This window comes from Sylvia atricapilla, chromosome 4, assembly GCF_009819655.1.
Source record: "Sylvia atricapilla isolate bSylAtr1 chromosome 4, bSylAtr1.pri, whole genome shotgun sequence".
Lineage (NCBI taxonomy): Eukaryota > Metazoa > Chordata > Aves > Passeriformes > Sylviidae > Sylvia > Sylvia atricapilla.
In genome coordinates this window covers 14,967,339-14,988,150 of record NC_089143.1, presented here as the reverse complement: position 1 = coordinate 14,988,150, position 20,812 = coordinate 14,967,339, and the positions used below count along the sequence as shown (strand labels likewise).

The window sequence follows — 20,812 nt, the reverse complement described above, 5'->3', positions numbered from 1 at the left end:
ACAAGAAATAAGCACCAAAGACTGAGCAGCATCGAATGAAATTTTAATTAGAAGGCAAGTCATCTGACATCTTACTTCCTGTACAGTATTGGTCATTGAAGTGTATCCTCTGTGTTTGACTAAATCACATGTCCCAAGAAAGATTCCAACCTTTCTAGCTGAGAGAGTCAATGGTACCTCGGGGTGCATTAGGAAGAGCACTGCCTTAAGGATGAGGGAGGTGATCCTGCCCCTCTACTCAACCCTAGTGAAGTCCGTCTGGAGTCTTCAGACCTGGGCTCCTCAGTACAAGGGAGAGAAAAAGCTCCTGGAGCACATCCACAGAAGGGCTAAGAAAATGATGAAGGGACTGGAGCATCTCTGTTACAAGGAAAGGCTGAGCTCCTGTTCAGCCTCAAAGACAGAAACTTCCTCAGTGCCTATCAGTATCTGAAGGGAGGGTGGCAGGAGGAAGGAGCCAGGCTCTTTTCTGTGGTGCCAAGCAATAGCACAAGAAGCAACAGATAAAAATGGTTCAAAATTCCATTTGAACATGAGGAACAACTTCTTTACTGAACAGTGACAGAGCACTGGAAGAGACTGCCCAGAGAGCTTGTGGTTTCTCTCACTGGAGATATTCCAGAACTGTCTTAATAAAATCCTGTGCCAGGTTCTCTAGGATGACTCTGTTTGAACAGGGAGGCTGAACCAGATAATCCAACTGTGGTCCCTTCCAACCTGACCCATTCTTTGATTTGAAACACAGAGGGCTTGCTTCCACCTTTAAATTCTGATTTAAATTTTCAACTATCAGTTCTTGTTCTGTCTTTAATACTAGATTGAAAATAAAAAGATAAAAACCTACATTGCTTTTGACAACTGATAAAAAACAAAATCAGTAAGAGGAAGATGACCCATCCTTAAGATATTGTGTCATTTGCTTGCCTTTTCCAAATCATCTTCTTCACTTACTTTTGTAGTGTAATTATTTTTTGCTTAGTCTTAACTACAGTTACTGCAGCTAATATTTATACTTTAAAAGATTCTAAGCTTAGTTTTCAATAGATATCAGGGATAAGCCTCTGTTAAGGGGTTACCTATTCTTGTGACTTACTTGATCCCCAGCTAACACTAAGCTTTATTTATCCTATTCAGATTTTTCTATAAAGTATGCTTAGTTACGTAAGAGAAGTAGTATATTTAGTTCTGGAACTTTATTACTAAATTACCAATATATTACATTTGTACAATATGACAATTCCTTTCCCTTTCTGAGACAGGCTAGGTTCAGAACAAAATAACTGAGAAATCAGTACTTCCCTTTTTGCAAAGATCACTCGTGCTGTATTTTACATATCCTTTGCATATTCTGATGTGTGATACAGAAAGTTACTTTTAAAAGTTTTGCATTATAAGAAATAGAAGAAATCTGAGACAGCACAAAAATTTTAAAAGACATTTAACTTCTTGTCAATATCTATCTTTCCAGAAGTTTTACTATACACAGAACTGTTGACAGTTTTAAATTATTTCACTTTTCACTTTGCTTGTCTATGGCAGATTTACTGGAGTTCAAATTTGCATTTAAATATGAAGGGTGAAGAGATGACTCATCACCAGCAGAAATTCCACATTTATCTGTCTCTGACACACAACTGAAGGCAGGTAAAAACAGAGTACTTAGTACTGATTACACAACCAGTACTAGTACTAGTCAGTACAAGCCTCTACTGTCTGACCACAGGTCTTGATTAGTACAGAAAACTCTACAGTGAAATTTTATGACTGGTCTTAGGACAGTAGGCAATTACCAAAGCACAAACAATGCAGTAAATGAGAAGTATTTCAAGACAATGGCTGCTACTGCCTTTTCCACTTCACACTGCCTTTTGCAATTTAGAAAGTTTGAAGAATAAACTTCTGCCACGTGTTGACCACAGACCTCAGTACTTTACATGCAGAATCTATCCACAGTACATGCACACATTTCACAGGTGCCCACACTTGGAATTCCACACATGTTCTGTACTAAGAGGACAAAGGATGATGTGTGCATTTCATTACTAAGGTTTTCTGAACAAGAGCCCCCAAATGTTACAGCCTGAATATTAGCTTGGAGAGGGAATAATGTGTATAGAGACTTTAAATTTAATGTACTTCAGCTGCTGGTAAATAACATTTGAGTATTTAAATATTTTTTCTAGTGAAGATTTCTTAAAGAAATGTGGAATTCATCAAAGAAGGTTCAGAGTCAAGGTCAAATAGGTACTACAATATCTTGGAGGTTTAAAGAGTTGAAGAAAAACTAAAATAGACTGAAACACTTTGAAGCAGGAGTAACGGCTGAAATGGCTTCCACTCCAAATAGTTTCAACAGGTCTGCTATAGCTATCACTTGATACACCCCAAAAATTCAATTAGGCATTTTGGCTGAGAGAAGCAGTAAACAACCTACTGACCATGGAAGCCCAAGGAGACTTCTGGACAGGCTTTAATTTTCATCTGCATGAGCCTACTCACTATTCACAGCAAAAATACCAAGTCAGATCTTTAACTCCTAAGACACAGAGACAGAATCTACTTGTACCAACACTGGTACAGCTCCCCATGCACGGAATAGATGTTTTCTAATAGGAAAACACCAATTAGAGGAAGAGTTTCACTCTGAGTAACATAAAATAAACTGAGAGCACTCCAACTTTCAAGTACATGGCCTCCTCACAGGTCCAATTAAGTGAAAGAAGGCATGGGGTATAGTGCCAAACAGAAGTGCAGCTGTGGCACTCAGACCTGTCTGGAGCCCAAAACAGAATGCTGGGCAGAACTGTTCTTTGCCTTTCAAAACATTTACAGAATTAACGGTGTAGGTGGGAATGTGCTCTGAAGCATTTGCCAAGAAATATGCAGAAAACATGTCCCAAATTCAAGGACTGAACACAGTTACAGCCTACTTGTCTGAAAGGTTACAGCAAGGAAGGCTTTAGAACCATTTAATTATTTAAAAGCAGCCAACAGCCTTAATCTCCCATTTGCATTACACTGAAATGCCATTGCTGACATTGGTATTTCTGTATTCTGAAAACCCAGGAACATGTTTCTGCTGCAGAGTGGCTGGCTGAGCCCTGGAGACAGCACTTGGCAGGGGCAGTGTAAGGACAGGGTGCCCAAGTCTGTGCCCCAGCTCGGGCACCTAAGAGCAGCGCTTGTCAGGCCCATGCCATCTTCACCTGCACAGCACTGACCAACTGGCAAGTGTTTGTGTTTAAACATCTCCAGAGTGCACCCCAAGGGAAAAATTAGGAAATGCTATGGGCACTGGTCAGCCTCTTAAAGATAACAAGATTGTGCTCTCCATAAACGAGGTATTAGGCCCTAGCAGAAATGTTAGAGACATCAAATGCTTTTTTGCTATAAAAAGCATTATAACAGTTCAGAGTCCATGAGGATGAAGACTCAGTTTGTATCTGCAAGAGCTAGCAAAGAGACTCTAGCAGTGATAAGGATGAAGGCTGAAGAGAAAAAAACACAGCAGGATGGGACTAAGAGAAAAAAAAAAAAATCCACACCAAACCAAAACCAAACAAAAAAATAACAGACAAACCCCCAAGCAGCCTGCATTCTAGCTTGGAGCATGCATAACCTGAAATGCAAAGCATGCATGTGGCAGCACTGGAGACTGGCTTCCATAGCATCCAAACAGTATACATCTTGAGATTACAGAAGCGCTCCAGTACTCCAGTATCTGATTCATGTAATTGAATAGTAAAATATAAACATGTAAAAATATACAAAACAAAAACAAATCTTTCTGTAAAGATCATGTATTTTTCGTATGTATATACCACTATACCTCCCTTTTTGGTATCAGATTACAAATAACTGGTAAGATTGCCTACAACTTTTTTCTATTTGACTGAAGAATGTGCTTCTTGAGTCATCATCTAGCAACCTGACAAAGACCACATGGAGTACAGTTAGCCACATGTAATTTATGTAGCATTTATTAAGCTTTAGTAAACACGTACCTGCATGAAATACCCAGTAACTAATGCCTTTCTTATGTTGATGTAATAGTCTCGGCTGGTAAAATCTGTGCTTCTACGAGGCAGATTAAATCTATCCATGATTCGTGACAGCTGTTGGCGTACATTGTCTGCAGACATCAGGGACCTGTAGTTAATGAAGTTGTCATAACACCACTGAACCGACTCATGATCTGCAACATTAGAAAACATGAATCAAAATTAGAACGAGTAAATAAAATAGTGACTAACTGATTCACCAGTCACATGAACCAGAAAAAAATATCCATAAACTTTTATAAATGGCAACAGCCCTTGGTTATTTATTCAGTTGATTTCTTGCACTAAGGTAACTTCCCAAAACTTTTCTATTCAGGAAGCACATGGTCAGGACAGAAGAAAAGCAGGGGGTTTTTTCCCCCCCCCCTTCTCAATCTAACACACACAATCACTGTTTTACCGAAATACCACACCATTAAATTTTGGACACTTCAAAAATCCCATCCTGCAACTAGAAAAACCATCTTCTCCAAACCTGAAGTGTAAAACTCAACGTGATGTCAAGAGCACTGCACAGCCTTTAACTGCAGCATGCAATGAACATACAAGACAACTGTACATAATTACGCTGTATTTGAGAAATGAAACTCTACTTAAATTAAGCACTCAAGTAACAGCTAAGAGCTATACAGTCTGTTTTAAGTGTGACACGCCTCACCGCACTTTAAGTAAATGTGACTGGTAAATACTGCCACTGTACAGAACTATGTACTCTTAACTGTTCATACCACTGATAGCTCTGAGAAATCTGATGAAACAGCAAGCCTCAGCCATTCTGTCAGTATGAACACCTGCATGTTTCACATCAAGAAACCCAGTTCTCCCTAGCAATTCTCTGACTTTTCAAGTAATGTTCTTTCAATCTTTGTCAGTTTAATAATCCAACAAAGCCAGCCTTGAAAATTAAAGCTTAAGGTAACTCTCAGAAAGAAGGGACTATTCTTAATTTGCACTGAAAAGAATGAAGGTTATGGAAGTCGAGCTAAGTCCAAGTTCTTCGTTGCGCTTTACCTTACAGAATAAATCTTAAATGAAGTATGAATGAAACTGTTGTACAGTTATGATTCTATTCTACTGCATAGTATCATAGCATAGTACTTCCTGAGTCAACTGAACAAGGTATCACAGATAAACCATAAATATTTTATATTGTTCTAGATACAAACAGTAGTAACATTTTGTCTTGATTCCAGAAGTCAATTCACAATTTCACAAGATGATTCCTGAAATAATTCTGTCCCTCAGTAACCCGAGTATTAAAGCAATGGTTTCCAGAAACATGCACAAATTATCTGCCAGATATTCTGGATCCTACTAATGAAAAAGCTAACAGGAGAAAAAAAAAAACAAGCAACACATGTCTTATTTATCAATGTTTAAGAAGTTTCTCAGCTACTGTTTGTATTGTAAACTCAATGTATTTGTTTGTACTTTTGCACTTATTTTGGATTGTCACATAATGACAGTGTTAGAAGGTTTCAATACAAAATTTCTAAATCAAACCTCTTAACAGAAAGGGGTTTAAGCTACACTTCTTTTACTCAGGGTAAAAAGACTGCTAGGTTTTTGTTTGCTAACAGCAAAGTATAACTAGGGCACCTAAGTTTACATGGCTGGCAGTTTATATAGCAATCTTTTTATGTGCCACCAATGTAAGTCACTGTTAAAAAAGTGGGTCACTTTCTCATTTTTCAAGATAATTCCTAGCTTCACCTGTTCATTCGTATCTTCTTTAAGCTGCTAAAATATACTTTAGCTATGTTGAACAGGATCATACATTTACTCTAAACTTCATCCACAAAAATTATATAATTGAAATATATGTATCACACAGTTCTGTTACTTCTTGTTGATGCATCATCCCTTTGCCTCAATCTATTCCAAAGCCTTACTACAGAATTCCTAACCATATTATGAAGTTAGAATTAAAAAGGCGTTTGTTCTAGGAAGATACTCTTCCCCAAATTCTCAGTCTTTTCTGCACTGCTGTCCCTGAAAAATCACTAAGCAATTATGCAGATTTTTTTTTATAATTAATGTTAGATAAACATGCAATATTTCTTAATTACAGGAACACTTGCTTCCTTCTGTCCAAGGTTACTCAGCATTGATTTAAAAGCCTGGCTTGTTTGCATGCTCATCAGTTTATTACAAGATTGTTTGGGTAATTTTTTTGGTTTTTCTGACACCCCCCCCCCCAAAAAAAAGCATCACTTAAATAACAAACCCTAAGCCTTTTGAGTGTCCTTGGAACCCAGAAACAGAAGTTGGGAGCACAAAGCATAACAAATAATTTTATCAGAACAGACACAGACTTACTCTGCTTGAAAGCATGGTAGACATTCAGCAACGTCAAATGATCTCCATCTATGTGGGCAAACCTCATCTTGGCTTCATCTGCTGCTTTCTTTGCTTCCGTGGGGCGAACAAAACACTGTGGGACTAAACAAGGTTGGTATGGGCCCAACACAAACGCCCATATCGATGAGTCACGCATTCACAGATAGAGGAACAAGGCCTAGCTAGGTCAGTTCACAGAGCATAGGGCAGGGCAGGATGGCCTCCAACTGCATCTTGGACTGTTTACTACCTTGATTTGGTACATCAACACCTAACCACATCTGTAAGACAAGAGGGTTTCAAAGCTACAGAGTACCTGATTATTTTAATAGAATTATATGTATGCATCAAAATCTCTAGTCTGAAGGCCATCAAGGTTACCTACACAGACTGAAAGGCTGAACACATCTTAGCTCAAATCCAGTGCTGATAGCTCTACCAGGAGCTAGTATCCCATAGAATGAAACACTTTAATTGCAAACTTGCTTCTTCAGAAAGCCCCTATAGACAAAGTAAATAGTTCTGAAACTGTAGTGTACTAGCACCATCTAAACCAGCTTGAGGTTTGATTATTCCAAGTCTGTTACTAGACAGGACACACCAGTCAAGTCTCTTCCCACATGGTATTGCTATCAGCACTGGTATACAGAAACATGTGAATGAAGATATTAAGTCTACAGGCTGTGATGGTAGCGGTAGTGGTGGAAGGTTAAACCGTCCTTTGGCACTACTTCAAATAAAAAATATCAAAATGTATGTATCAAAAAATGCAACATGATGAGTTTTCACTATCATTGTATTATCTTACATATATCTGATTCATCTCACTTAATCCAAAAATCACGTTTTACCATTTCTTTTCCAGACACAACTAGAAAAGACCATAAACAGTATTGCAGCAAACTTAATTCATGGTCTGTCAGCATTGTAGTATGTTTTAAGACTGGTATCAATCCACAAGATCCTGAAAGTAGCTATAAGAGATCTGCTGGAGCAGGGAGGTTGCACCAGGTCACCTACTGTGGTTCCTTCCAACCTCACCCATTTTGTGATTTACTTTATGAAGACCTACACCAGAAAATACATCCATTTGGTTTGTAACTAGGTGTAATTTTTAAGAGGTTACATTTCAATAAAATTAATGATTAAATGCTAAAAAGTCTTCGTCTTTTTCTAGCTGCTTGGGACTACATTAGTTTTCTCATTGTGCAGTGTTAGGTAGTTTTTCTTTATTCTTAAATCTGCATAAAAGCACCAAACCACTAGATATTGTGAGCTGAATTCCAGATACAACTTGAGAAAAAAGAAATCACACTGTAACAGTGAATCATGGTAACAAATCAAAAAAGACCAACGCATTAAAGAAAAGGGAAATGCAGCTGTGAAATAACACCCTGAATAATGTGTCCTGCATTTAAAAAAAGAAATAATTTCAAGTGTATTTTAATTTCTAGCTCATACTAATAAAAGCAAAATTCAGATTATTCTGTCAGTGTCTTAACTCAGTGTTTTGAAAAGTAATAGTACTTTCCATACCACAGCATGAAGCCATGGCTTTTATAAAATGCAATATAATCATTTAATCTGCTCATTTATTTAATGCTGGTTTTGCTCTTTTCTGTCACCTAGTTTCCCATTCAGTCCAAACTAAATACATGGATTGCCATCAACAACCTGACAATCTTTATGTGCACTTAATGCACCAAAACATACTATCAGGCTGCTGGTTTAAAGTGCTTACTTTGGGAAACAGCCCACACAAAGACCAGGGCTATGGGTTTTTAAGAGTAGTGTTTCAGTTACGAACCATACATTAACCAGCTTCAATCCATTTTTTGTTTTTTTCCCCCAAAACTTATCCATCATTACGTTAATTGTGGTTTAAAACAAAGAAAGTATCATGGCCTGGGAAAGGGTAAACTGGAAAAGGAGTAAGGCAAATCAGTTGAATGCCATGAACAAAAATACAAAACTGATTTGTTCTATAGTAGATACTGGGGGGAGAAGGAGGAAGAGAAGGAAAAGACAGGCACCAACCTACCACCACCTCCGCAATTAAGCCTACTATTTAATTAAAGAAAAAACATTATGATTCTGCCCTGCCCATCTGCTCTGAGTCTGAACAATCATAACTCTGAAACAAACATTTTAACTTGTTCTTAAAAACTTTCATATAAATATAGTGTAAGACTAAACTGAAGTAACAGATTTTACATTTAGTCAAAACTTTTTTTTCCCCCCTATCCAACCAAGCTAAGCATGTCAGTGATACAATACATCTGCACTGTGGAGAGCCTGGTAAATTACCACATCCCAAAGACAAAAAAGTACTAATGAGTAAGAACACCCCCATTTTCCTAACAGATTAAAACCTGCTGCTTGTCCTATGACCTCTAGTTATGAAACAAAGTCACTTCTACACTGTGGGGAAATTAAATACAAGGTTTGCTTAGTAACCTTTTCCTCTCATTAAGCTCTCTCAGCAAGCAGCTCTGCTCCAACACAGCTATTCACATAACAGCAGCAGAGTACAACTGTACACCTCAGTTAATTCTTATAAAGATACATCTTCCTTCCAAGCTTATTTTTACCCCTCTGAAAGTACTGACTGTTCTCCAGTTCTGCCATTTAATGACTGAAAAATGTGTCATGTACAAGATTATGATTTAATATAAATTATACTCTAATCCCTTTGGGAAGACTGATTTACCAAAGTGCAGAAGAATGCACAATACAAAAGAGATTTTACTGCCTTAAAAATTGGTGGCTGAGATGACATTTCTGGGCCTGACTATGAACCTAGCCTGATTCTCCACCCCCAACAATTCAAATATATATACTTTTAACTGATGTTAGGAGCAAATTCATAGATCACTTTAAGCACTGGTTTTCAACATTACTACTCACTAGCTTCAAGATCTCTACATAAATCCATAATAACTGAACCCATAAATGAAGTTTTAAAAAGCAGTTCTAATTTTATTAAAAATAAATTTATGTTATTTTGCTGATGTGGGAAAATTAAATTTTCCCCAGACTGAAGATCTGCAATTTGTTTAGTTTCTCTTTTCCTGCTATTACCTGACAACATGGCAGTAATAGATAGGACCTCATTAGAACAGTTGTAGTCACAGCTTGCAATAACCATTTTAGCCAGCTGTGGATCCAATGGAAATTCAGCCATCATGGATCCCAACTCAGTCAAGTCTCCATCATCATTTAAAGCAGCCAGATAATTCAAAAGCTCTAAAGCTCTCATCAGAGTTTCAGGAGCTGAAAGAAAAAAAAATGCAAATTCACACACTAACCAAACAGCTCTGAATCAGCAAAAACCAAGGAAGCACAGACTCATAAGGTATAATTTTCCTTTTTTTCTTTACTTTTTTTTTTCCTTTTGTTCTTCATTCACTAGCATCCAAATCCAGAACTGTTACCAAATCCACCAGTACACACCCAAGCATGAATGAATGGGGGTGGCAGGGAGGGAACACTTACTTAGAAAAGCTTTAAACTTAAGCGCAAGCTTTGAATATTCAAAGATTACTGCTTTTCAAAATTCAGACAGCAGTGGCATTGTGAAATATTCAGTATCAGTAACATCACTTCTCCCTGCAGATACTTTTCCCTTTGTTCTATACTAAATAGATCAATCAATAGTCTTAAAATTTCAGCCATGTCAACTCTAGAAACCTATAGTCTTTCAGAGCCAATGTGAATGTTCTCTTAATCTTGCATTCCTCACAGTCAGTATTTACCCACAAAGAAAAATACAAGGAAATCTAAAAGTCTTTCTGCTAAACGATCATATATTTTGCACAGAACAAAGAATTTAATTGTTCTGTAGAAATATTTAGAAACTTACAGACTATATCTGATTTTTATTTTAGGGGAAAAAACAACTAAATCACCTATTTATATAGGTGATTTATATTTATTTCAACTGACTGACATTTCTGATTAGCCATATAACCCAGTTATTTCTGAAGCATATATGAACATTTAACATTTAGAAGATGCATATAAACTACAGTTTGAGCCAAACCATGTATTCAGCTTTAAAAACACCAGCCAGCCCATTTTATTTACAAACAGTTGTTAACTGATTGCACAATTAGAATGTGTAATGCAGGTGAAAAGTAAAAACCTCAAATAACAGACTTTCTAATGCCAAGAATTTTGCCTTATTCTCTGAAGGCAAGGGGCTTTTAGCAGCTTCCTTGGTTCCACTAGGAGCTCTTACACAGAAAGAACAAGCTTGCTTAGTTGGATATGACACAGAACACTAAATTTCAAGATAAACAAAAGACATTCTTTACAGATTACAATTTAAAAAAAAAAACTTCAATGAGAGAATTAATTCCATGTTGCCATTACATATAGTAGTCACAAAAATAAATATTTGAAAGATGGAAAGAGATACCTGGAGGATCCATAAAATCAAAGTGCACCAAATCATCTATACCAAGCTTCTTGAGCTGTAATACTACAGATCCTAAGTTAGACCTCAAAATTTCAGGGTATGTGTTGTCCTAGGGGGATGAGGGGGGGAAAAAAAAAAAAGAAAATTTGTAACACTTCTTCCAGACACTTTATACTACAGCAGCATTCAAATTCTAATTTAATAGCACAGCGCTCAACAACCTGAATGAGACATTCTTACAAACACAATGTAAAACCCACAATCTTACCTGCATTTCAGTTTTGTAGGCTTTCTCTGTATAAAGCCTGAAGCACTTGCCTGGTCGAGTACGACCAGCACGGCCAGCTCGCTGCTGGGCAGACGCTTTGCTGATGGCAGTGACCAACAGAGACTCCACTCTGATCCGAGGATTGTACACCTGTTACAAAGTGGAGGCAGAGCAGGACAGAAGGGAAAAGAATAAACATTGTTCACAGACAGGACAACTATCCAAACTGCTTTAAACTTATTTTTAAACACAGCTTCTGCACAAGTCATATGCATCTGAAAGGAAAAAAAACTAGCTACAAAGGATGCTGGAGAGCTTCAAATACAACTGCCTAGAGAAGAGCATTTTTTATTCATCTGTTAACAGCAACTCCTGCCAGGATCCCTGTTCTTAAATGTATTTTTAGGTAAGATTTTCATGGCAAAAGAAATGTGTCCAATTTGTTCTACAGAGTGCTAAACACTCATGATGCTCAAAAATCCCATTAAAATGTTGTCTTGATATAACTACGAGGTTGAATAATCATATTCTAGAGATCAGAAAAATCTAACATTAAGGTTTTATGCAACTGTAAAGATCAGGCTGATGATAAAAGTGTATATTTCAAGGATACACGCAGACTATCACAGTACAAAATATCTGCTGGTATTGACTGTAAAACTTCCACTGCAGTCATACCTAAACAGCAGCCCTGCCAACTCAATAGGGCTCATGGAAAGGAATACACTGAAAACAAAGGCAGTAGACAAAACAGTAGTACCAGCTCAAGACATTCTTGGTCCATGTTTTAAGACCCTTCTGCTGTGATACAGTATAAAGTATGTACAGAAACCTTAGTTCTTATACTGGAGGAATACCTTCCGTAACAAGAACAATTTGTGAAAAAAGTTCAGCCTCAATGCTGATTGAAATTTGCTCATAAAAGCACGCTGGCTGTACTCACATTCTCCTGTGTGCCTGTCTCATTTTGCAAACATTAAAAAGACAGACAATGTGTACCACTATTAAAGGAAAAGACTAAGAAACCAAGTTATAAAGAAAACTATATTTAGTGAAAAAACCAAATGAAGACAATGAGATTCATATTTTATGTAGTTACTGGGTTGACTGTAGGAAAGCTACTTCAGTTCCCCATAACACCCTATGATCCAAGATCCACAATATGAGCTTGATTACAATCTTCAGGGATGCAACAGTACATGATAAATACTGACACAAAACAGTAGGGATCATTTCTTCTCATTTTGGTGGAGTTTTCTACTGTGACTTAAAAAAAGACAAGGCTTCTAGAACCACTTTTATTTACTTTAATACAATTTGTTTTACTTGAGCATCCTCAAGCATAGACACACAATACAAAACTACCCTTCCCACAGTATCTAGAAAAACTATACTCCAAGTCTAACACAAAATTCTCATATTTCTTGCTTTTTCAGAATAAAATTATTCTATCTAAAGTTTTTGGACTAACTGCAAACCATAAAAAATTTTAAGTTAAAACCAAAACAAATCCAAACCAATCAAGTTCAAGATTCCAACTGGAAAAACACCCATCAGTGTTTGCAAAGGGAAGAGTAGCCTGAGCAAACCTGATTCCATCAACATTCCTACTATAAAGAGAAAAAAATATTACTTACCTTCTGTTTTGCAAAGCCAGGATCAATCACAAACACTACACCATCTATTGTCAATGATGTCTCAGCAATGTTAGTGGACACCACAACCTGTCAAAAAAAAGAAAACAAAAACCCAAACAACTAAATGAAACTACTTCATCCTGAAGATGAAGGGCTCCAATTTCGTCTCTGCACAAATAACTTTCAGTAAACTTTCCATCACTTAATCAGTAACTACCAGAGCAGTGCTGCAACACTTTCACAGGATGATCCGAAATCATCCTGTAGATGATTTTTAGTAGAGGAAATTTTAGTGAAAAGAATGCCATTCTCATTCACTGTTTATGTGTCTACTAACGACCTAACAATTGTTACTTGAGAAAAAGCAAAAAATTAACTTATGAAACCACTATTAATTTTTTTTCCTCACATCACTGGTACAAAATGACAAATTATACTGGAGCCCTTTAACATCATCTATTCATTCTAGCTTTTTACCTTTTTCTGAAGGCCTGAACAGGGTAAACTGGTTAGATAATATCATACTGAAAGTTGCATACATTACCAGCACAGTATTTTCTTTTATTTGGTTAAAATAAAGCTTTTACCAACACATCCCAGTTAAAATCACGAACAATACGTATTTAATTTCTACTCTGTCATTTTCTACCACCAGACATTCAAACACCTTCGCATATCTTTAATGTTACATTACTAGCCTTTCAGAAGGTTAAGTCACATGCAAAAATTAAAGCAAAGGTGACTTATCAGAATTCTGAGGCTTGATTTGCCACCATTTAAATTTTCATGTCCAGAGATGCAGTGTAACAGGCTATGGATACCATTAGCTCACATCCCAACAGTGACCACACTGACTCACATTATCATCTCAAAAAATCCCAAAAGCTGTTCAGCACTTAATCAAAAGTGCTTACCCTTCACTTCCTAATTTCAGAGCATTCCACCATCACTGCTTATCAATTAAAACTGGAGAGACCTCTAATACTTAGTTCAGAATTACAATGAGGGCAGTGACTGCGCATTTCCCTTCCTGCTGGCTGATCACTTTGCCAGTCAGCTACTTATCACACTCAGCTGGTCTCTTCTTAAGGTCTAAGCTTGCCCAAATACTACAGTATTTTGCAAGCAGTACTTTGGTAGAAAACACAATTAATTTGGAATTACTGTGTTTCACTCTAAAATGACATGCCACTTAGAAAATACGGTACACATCATTCACAGGTAACCCGCACAAATTAGTCAAGAGGTAACAGCTACAAACATCAGTGCAAGATCTCAATACATTTTCATAAAAAATTGTAATGCATTAAATATACAAATAAACTCACACTCTGAAATTAAAAGTCCAGTCAGTCCACATTTAGCTTTAGAGTATACCTCATTTAAGAAGTTTTTTGTTTTTCCTGTTTCTGCTAATATACAGAACCATCCATACCCAGATTCTTCAGATCCTAATTACAGAGCAGAGACAAAAGGTTTTTATCCTGCTTTTAACCACAGATTTCTATTAGGACCCTTCAACACCAGGAACTCAATCCCGGTAGTATGCTTAGTCCACAGTGGTACAGCAATTTAATTTGTACCTGAATTCACTTAATCTATACAGAACTTTCCTAAAGTAGAAGGAAAAAAGTTACATAGACAGCGGATTCTGTAGCACATAGAGATATCATTTGTCCATGTCACATTGCTTGAAAAATTACAATTTATGACTGTAAAAACAGAAGACATTTTAAAAAAGCTGAAGAAATTGTATCTTTCAAGTCTAAATCAAAGTACAAAGTTACCTGAACATCAAAAAATTGAAATTAGCACAAAACTGTATAAAATAATAAATTAAAATTAGCATTAGCTGTAGTTTTGCAGTTTCTGAGATTAATTTAAAAACTTTGTTTTGAATATAAAAATATATGTAGTATCTACATCTACAAATGTATCTATACCGCATATATATTAACTAGCAATGCTTAAGACTGCTGAAAAAGAAACTAGAAGACAGTTTGAAGAGAAGGGATAAGATGAAAAGGAGCCTTTAACATAGGACAATAGAAACATTAAGTCATCACCATCTTACTCAATTAAAAAAACATTTTTACTAGTTCATCAGAGTATTTGTCTGTAATCATAAGTCTTCTCACAATAGCTGCTTTCCTTAGCTCAAAGAGGACAAAAAACGTGTGAAGTTGTCAAGCTGCATCAATACCAGCGGTTACCATCACTACTACAGCAAAATGCCACACAACCTCCAGCATCTCTCACTCCACAAAGTTAAAGCTCAGGAGATACTTATTCAGTTACTGCAAGCTCTTCACTTACACTGGTATGATCATTATAGCCTTTGAAAGGTTCAGATCACCTACTAGCTCAACTCCCCCAAAGGACTGGATGAAAACAGACATTTTCTTGAATAGACAGGCATAGCGCTACATGGTTTAACTTTACAAACCACAGCCACTAAGATTAACTCAAACTAAACCAACTTTTAAAATACATATGCGCTTTCACTCATAGTTAATAAATTCCAGCCAAAAAGGTCAAAGAGGAGAAGTAATTTCATAGGCCTGCTGCGTCCATGCTGTGCCTGCTTTTGCCTACAGCAGGCATCTTTTGGGCATAACAACTACTCCTGTAGTAAAACAGCTGCTACACCAAGAGTGTCTTCCTCTCAGAGACCAGTACTGGCTCTGTCATTTCAACATTACAAAAACTACGCTCTTCACTTGTTATCTTATGCAGAAAACCAAAACCTGCCTATTTTGAAGGGCAGAGTTTTCAACATGAGTGAAAATTTAATACACAGCTATCACTTACTACATAAAAGCAATTTCATTCATTTAAGTAATTTGCAAACACAATTTTGTTGCAGCATTAGTTTCACGAATTCAGACTGAATGCTTTTTGCAATCAACTTCTACAGGAAAAGGAAGATAATTTTGCTAAATTTAATAAGTGATGTATTCTTCCAGAACACTAGAAAGTTGTCACTAGTATTCTACATGCATTGTACTGCACAAAAAACAACAAATAATCAAGGAACAAACCCTGCCTAAAGCACACAGTATGATTCAGCTTTGACCTTCAAAATCTTAGCTTTGTAACTGCCAGTTCTGTAGAGCAGTAGTTTAGTTTTAGGAAGCTTTAATATAACTCCTTTCTAATACAACACATAGCTTCTACTATGGATTATTGTGAGCATTGACATATTCACTTTATGAAGAACATCCACTGTGTCATTTTAAGCTTTTTAGTTTTTCAGTCAATTTTGCCTAACAAAAGAACCTCAATTCCTCATTCATTACTACAAAAATAAAAACCTTGAACCTCAACATACTTGTTTTAACTTGCACCTTCTCATAAACCTTAAGAAAAAGATAAAACTTCCCTGACAATCTACCCCAAGAGACAGCCCAAACTGTCTCAAAAAAAAAAAAGCACATCTCAAAAATCTCAAAATAATTACTTAAGGAAAAAATCCCCATCCTCCACATAAATCATATTTCACATAAGAAACTTAAATGAATGCCATTTCCATTGAGTCAAATCGGCCTGTTACCACAACATCCTGGCCCTATATATATGGATGGCACAACCTTGATTTGTACTGAGAGACATTTTTCAAGTTACCTAAAAATTCTAATATGATAAAATATTGTGTTTTTAAGGCTTGAAAGTCGTATTTCATGGCCCATGCAACTGTGAGTAGCTACTCACAGAGCAGAACAGTAACACAGCTTAGTATTTACCTTTCTTCCTATTGCTCCATTTTGTTTTTTTGGTGGGGGAGGTTCAAATATCCTTTGCTGTTGCTGTGGAGGAAGGGTGGAATACAATGGAATGATTTTTATGTCACCAACTTCAGGACCTAAGTCATCAATTTCACGTTTTATCCTCTTGCATGCTTCATCAATCTCCTGCGAAACAAAAAACAAAATTGGTTAGAAGAGAACTCCACGAAAAAGGAAGCATATTTAGAGCGCTTATGACAATTAGATTAAGTATACACCCTGAAGAACAATTACAATAACTTCCACTTTAAAAAAATAAAAAAAATCAATCAAGGTGCTTACTGAACCTGCAATCAAATTTCCACAATACTTCAAGATGTTTCAGCTTCTATACTCTAATGAACAGCCTAATTTGCATTCAACATCCTTTTTCTTTTAGTCATGTTTCCTAATTAAATCTCTACAAATTGTACTAAAATTGAAATCTCTCACCCTGGAATATTAAACTGCACTCATGACCTTTTCAATTTTCACAATCTGAAGGAAATTGATGTGCAAGATATTTAAAATAAGCCAATTAAGCCTTAATGTCACGTATCACTAATGCAATTATATGCAAGATTTGCTTCATTGTACCTAATGAGAACAAACACCTTTACAGTATAAACATGGATACTCAAAATCAAACCACTCAATCCTGTGTTTCAGATCTTACTTTAAAATTAACTGAAATTCCATTTAAGCTTAAGAAAAATCAGTGAAATACTCTCAAGATGAAAGATGTTTTATGCTTTTTTTACCATAATATTTTCTAGATTATTTTCTGCCTACCATACAAAATGGTTCATCACAGGCCAACTGTTTTAAATTCATTTTAAAACTACTACATTTAAGTCAGCTAGGTGACCAATAGTTATGACAAGATCTAAGGAAAACTGGAGTGCACAGAAATTTAGGTTAATGATTAATACCATTCATTATCTGCAACTTAAAAATCACAACAGAGCCTTCACTAGTACAATTAAGAGGCACACTGACCAACTCTGGATCTTCCACCTGAACGACTGAGGGGAGAATAAAGTCATGCAAAAAAGCAACAGCAGGCAAAAGCAAAAAAAATTACAACATACTGTGAGAAAAGAGAGGAGACCCCCCCCTTACCACATTTACTAACCTGATGTTGAAGTGATACCTAAGATCCTAAAGCAAGTGCACAAAGCAAAACTGGTAATCCAAAGGCTCTGTAAAATGATTGCTTTAAACTGTGATTTGAAAGGCAAAAGCAGTCTCCCTTTAAGAAATCAAATTCAGGTAGATCTACACCAAATCTGGGTCTTTCACTTGTTTCTAAAGAGACATTTAAATTCTCAGCACAAAGGCACTGAGTATGTGTTAAAGAAGCACAGGCAATACTTGTTCTCTATTGATCAGTGTATACAATTAATGTAAGCACAGCAAAAGGAAGGCTCTTTGATGTCCAAGAGCCCTTTTAAGAGTAAACCTAATGCTGTCGAGTAATGCACTCAGTTAAGGAGAAGTGCAGATATTTACCAAAACCACTTTGCCAACAAATCCAACACATCTTCATAAAAAAACAAGAAACTGAGCTGTTTCTACCACTGGCTTACTATAAGAGAATTTTTTTTTTTTTTTTTTTTTTTTTTTACACGCAACCGTGAGTACCATTGTTCTCCTGCTAATCTCAAGTTTCAAGTTCAGTAATAGTCTCCCAGTTTTAAGGGAGTTAAATATTTAATATAAACAAAAATACAGCCCAGACCTTAGTTCCTGGTATGAAGTCACTACACCATTCATAGAATTTATGCAGATTATACTGTGTAACTGGGAAAGCTGTGATGCTGGACAGGATACTTCATTCTCAATAGTAATGACTAGGTTCCAAGACAGTTTTACACTTAAGAAAAGGTAAAATATAAGCAAGCAAGAAAAAACAACAGCACTACACTCTTCAGGACATGTGTACGCAGCTACTGATCAACTTTCAGAAGAGATAAAAGTATTCATTCTTTCCAGAGTTCACCAACATAGTTTCGAAGTTTCTCTAATCAGGACTTACTAGAATACTTCAAAGTAGAGATGCCATATTTGCAGAGGTAACTACAGACCTCTCATCACAAACTGCTTTAACAAGGATGCAAAACACCAAGAGCCACTGTCATTCATCTGAAGACAGTAAAGGTAAAACCTTTAACAGCAGTAGTTTTAATTTTAAAAAGGAAAGAGTGGTTTCCTTTTATTGATCACTCTAACAGAAAACAGTGTATCTACTTCAGTACATCTACTACTAGTACATCTCTTTCCTCACACAAGTCCTCACAGTACCAATCCTGCCAAAGTCAAGAAAACATTTGGAGAAAGCCCTCTGGCACAGGGTGTGACCTTGGGGCTTACCCTGTATACAGCCAGGAGTTGGACTGGATGATCCTAGTGGGTCTCTTCCAATTCAGGATATTCTGTGATTCTAACTGTATCCAGACCCACACATAAATGATGACCAAATCTGGCATCCTCAAGTAACAAGACAGAAGGATTATGTGTAGTAATAATAGTTTGGAAGTGCTAAGGATACCTTTGACTGTTCAGGACTTGTTTGCATCACATGAAGATATTTAAATCCAGAAATATGAGACATAGAGTTGAAGGCATAATCGTATCTTTAAGCCTTCAAACATTCAGCAAGTCTAATTCAATCATCACACTTTAAGTATGAAAGGCTTTTCAAAAACTAACAAACAAACAAATCATATCTTTAAATATTTGTACACCATCTACTCCAAAAAATTTCATTACAAAACCCTTTCCCGGAAGAAAGATTATTGCAACAATCTGCACAGAAGACACCCCAAAGACTCCTCAAAGCCCTGAACTAGCACACTGACCACCTGAGACAGTGGGTAAGGAGGTACAGGAAGTAGGAACAGACACAGGATCTAAGGACCCACACTCAGACCCATGATGCCCAATGCATCAGCACAAGGACACGCTTCAGAGTTAAACAAAGAAGAAAACTGGCCTAACATATAAAAACATGAGACTTTTAGCAATGCTGACTTTACTAGGTGGATCCTAGCTCTTCACAAACAAGATTTTCTAGGACTAATATCTGAGAAATAGTTCTAAGTAAAATCATAATCAATAAACTTATCCAGTGGTGCCCTCATTCTAAAAAGAGCTGACTACCAAAAGGTAAAAAGCAAGCAGACCACAAAAAGCAGAAAGATTTCACTAGCAATTGCTCATTTTTCTCAAGCTGTGTCACAACACATCTGTACTTCACAAAACCCAGTAATAAGACTTGTCCCAGACAGTCATTTCAAGTACTTTAAATCTTCCAGAAACTTCCTCTTGATCAAAATAAGATTAATCAAAATAAATTTACAGTACACAGGCAACATCTAGAGTTTAACTGCAACACTATGGAAATTAGAATCAAGCAGAAGTTAAGAACCCCACAGTACTATACTACACTCTGAACATTAACATGAGTCCTCAACATTCTTCCACACCATGAACACCGTAAGTGATTTTCCTTGGAAAAGCTTCCAAAACAGACTACAGTCAATAAAGGGAAATAATTTCTTTCTATATATATTGGTGATCAAAGAGGTAATGAGGTGGTGAATATTACTCAACCAGAAAAAACAAAGTCACCTCAACATCCAACTGACAGTCAACAATTTTTATTTTGAACTTACAGCTTAGTAAAAATAGCTTAAAAAAAAAAAAAAGGCTGCAACCAGGAAAATAATTTTCTTATTTAATCAAATTTAAGCTAATTAAAATGGTGCTCCTTCCAAAAAAATGGTGTGATTAAGAGTGATTCTAGACAAAAACGTGAGCAGGCTGCTTTGTTTTCAAATAAGTGGTGGAGACAACCGGCAATATTTAGAATATCTGTCAAATCAGGTGAATTCAATGCAGGAGTTTAACTATCAGTAAGCAATTTTAAGAACCTAAAAAGTTTCAGGATTTTAATGTCAATTTCCATTTGTGCAAGACCTAAGTCTGTATGGGAATCAATGCTTAGCATTGTATTGTCTAGAAAACAAAGACCAGTGTGCACAGTTTCCCTTCAATCTACTAGAATTGGTAGCACAGCCATCTATATTATCACAGAGCAGTAAGTAGGTTACTTATGCCTCCTAAATCTCACAGGAACTTTATTCCATCTTAACTCACTTTTCCAAAGAAAAGGTAGGCTAATGGCTAATACCTTAAAAAAATCCAGAAACACCTGGATTCACTAACTTTTACTTCTCTCAATAAAGCTGTGGTTTTTCTGTGCAGCTAGAAATGCAAAGGTCCACAAGCCCAGAAGCAAACTTTTACATATTAAACCA

The 20,812-nt window shown here is 36.4% G+C and overlaps 1 protein-coding gene across 1 annotated transcript in view; it reads right to left on the bottom strand.

Moving 5' to 3' along the window:
* Positions 1–20,812, bottom strand: part of DHX15 (DEAH-box helicase 15) — a 44,413-nt gene that overhangs the window by 5,072 nt on the left and 18,529 nt on the right. Inside the window, exons 6-12 of the mRNA XM_066317161.1 lie at positions 16,470–16,637; positions 12,727–12,813; positions 11,090–11,239; positions 10,822–10,930; positions 9,483–9,674; positions 6,381–6,503; positions 4,005–4,195 (exon numbers count right to left, since the gene is read on the bottom strand). Of these exons, the coding sequence (XP_066173258.1) occupies positions 4,005–4,195; positions 6,381–6,503; positions 9,483–9,674; positions 10,822–10,930; positions 11,090–11,239; positions 12,727–12,813; positions 16,470–16,637 (1,020 nt within the window). The remainder of the gene's footprint in view (positions 1–4,004; positions 4,196–6,380; positions 6,504–9,482; positions 9,675–10,821; positions 10,931–11,089; positions 11,240–12,726; positions 12,814–16,469; positions 16,638–20,812) is intronic.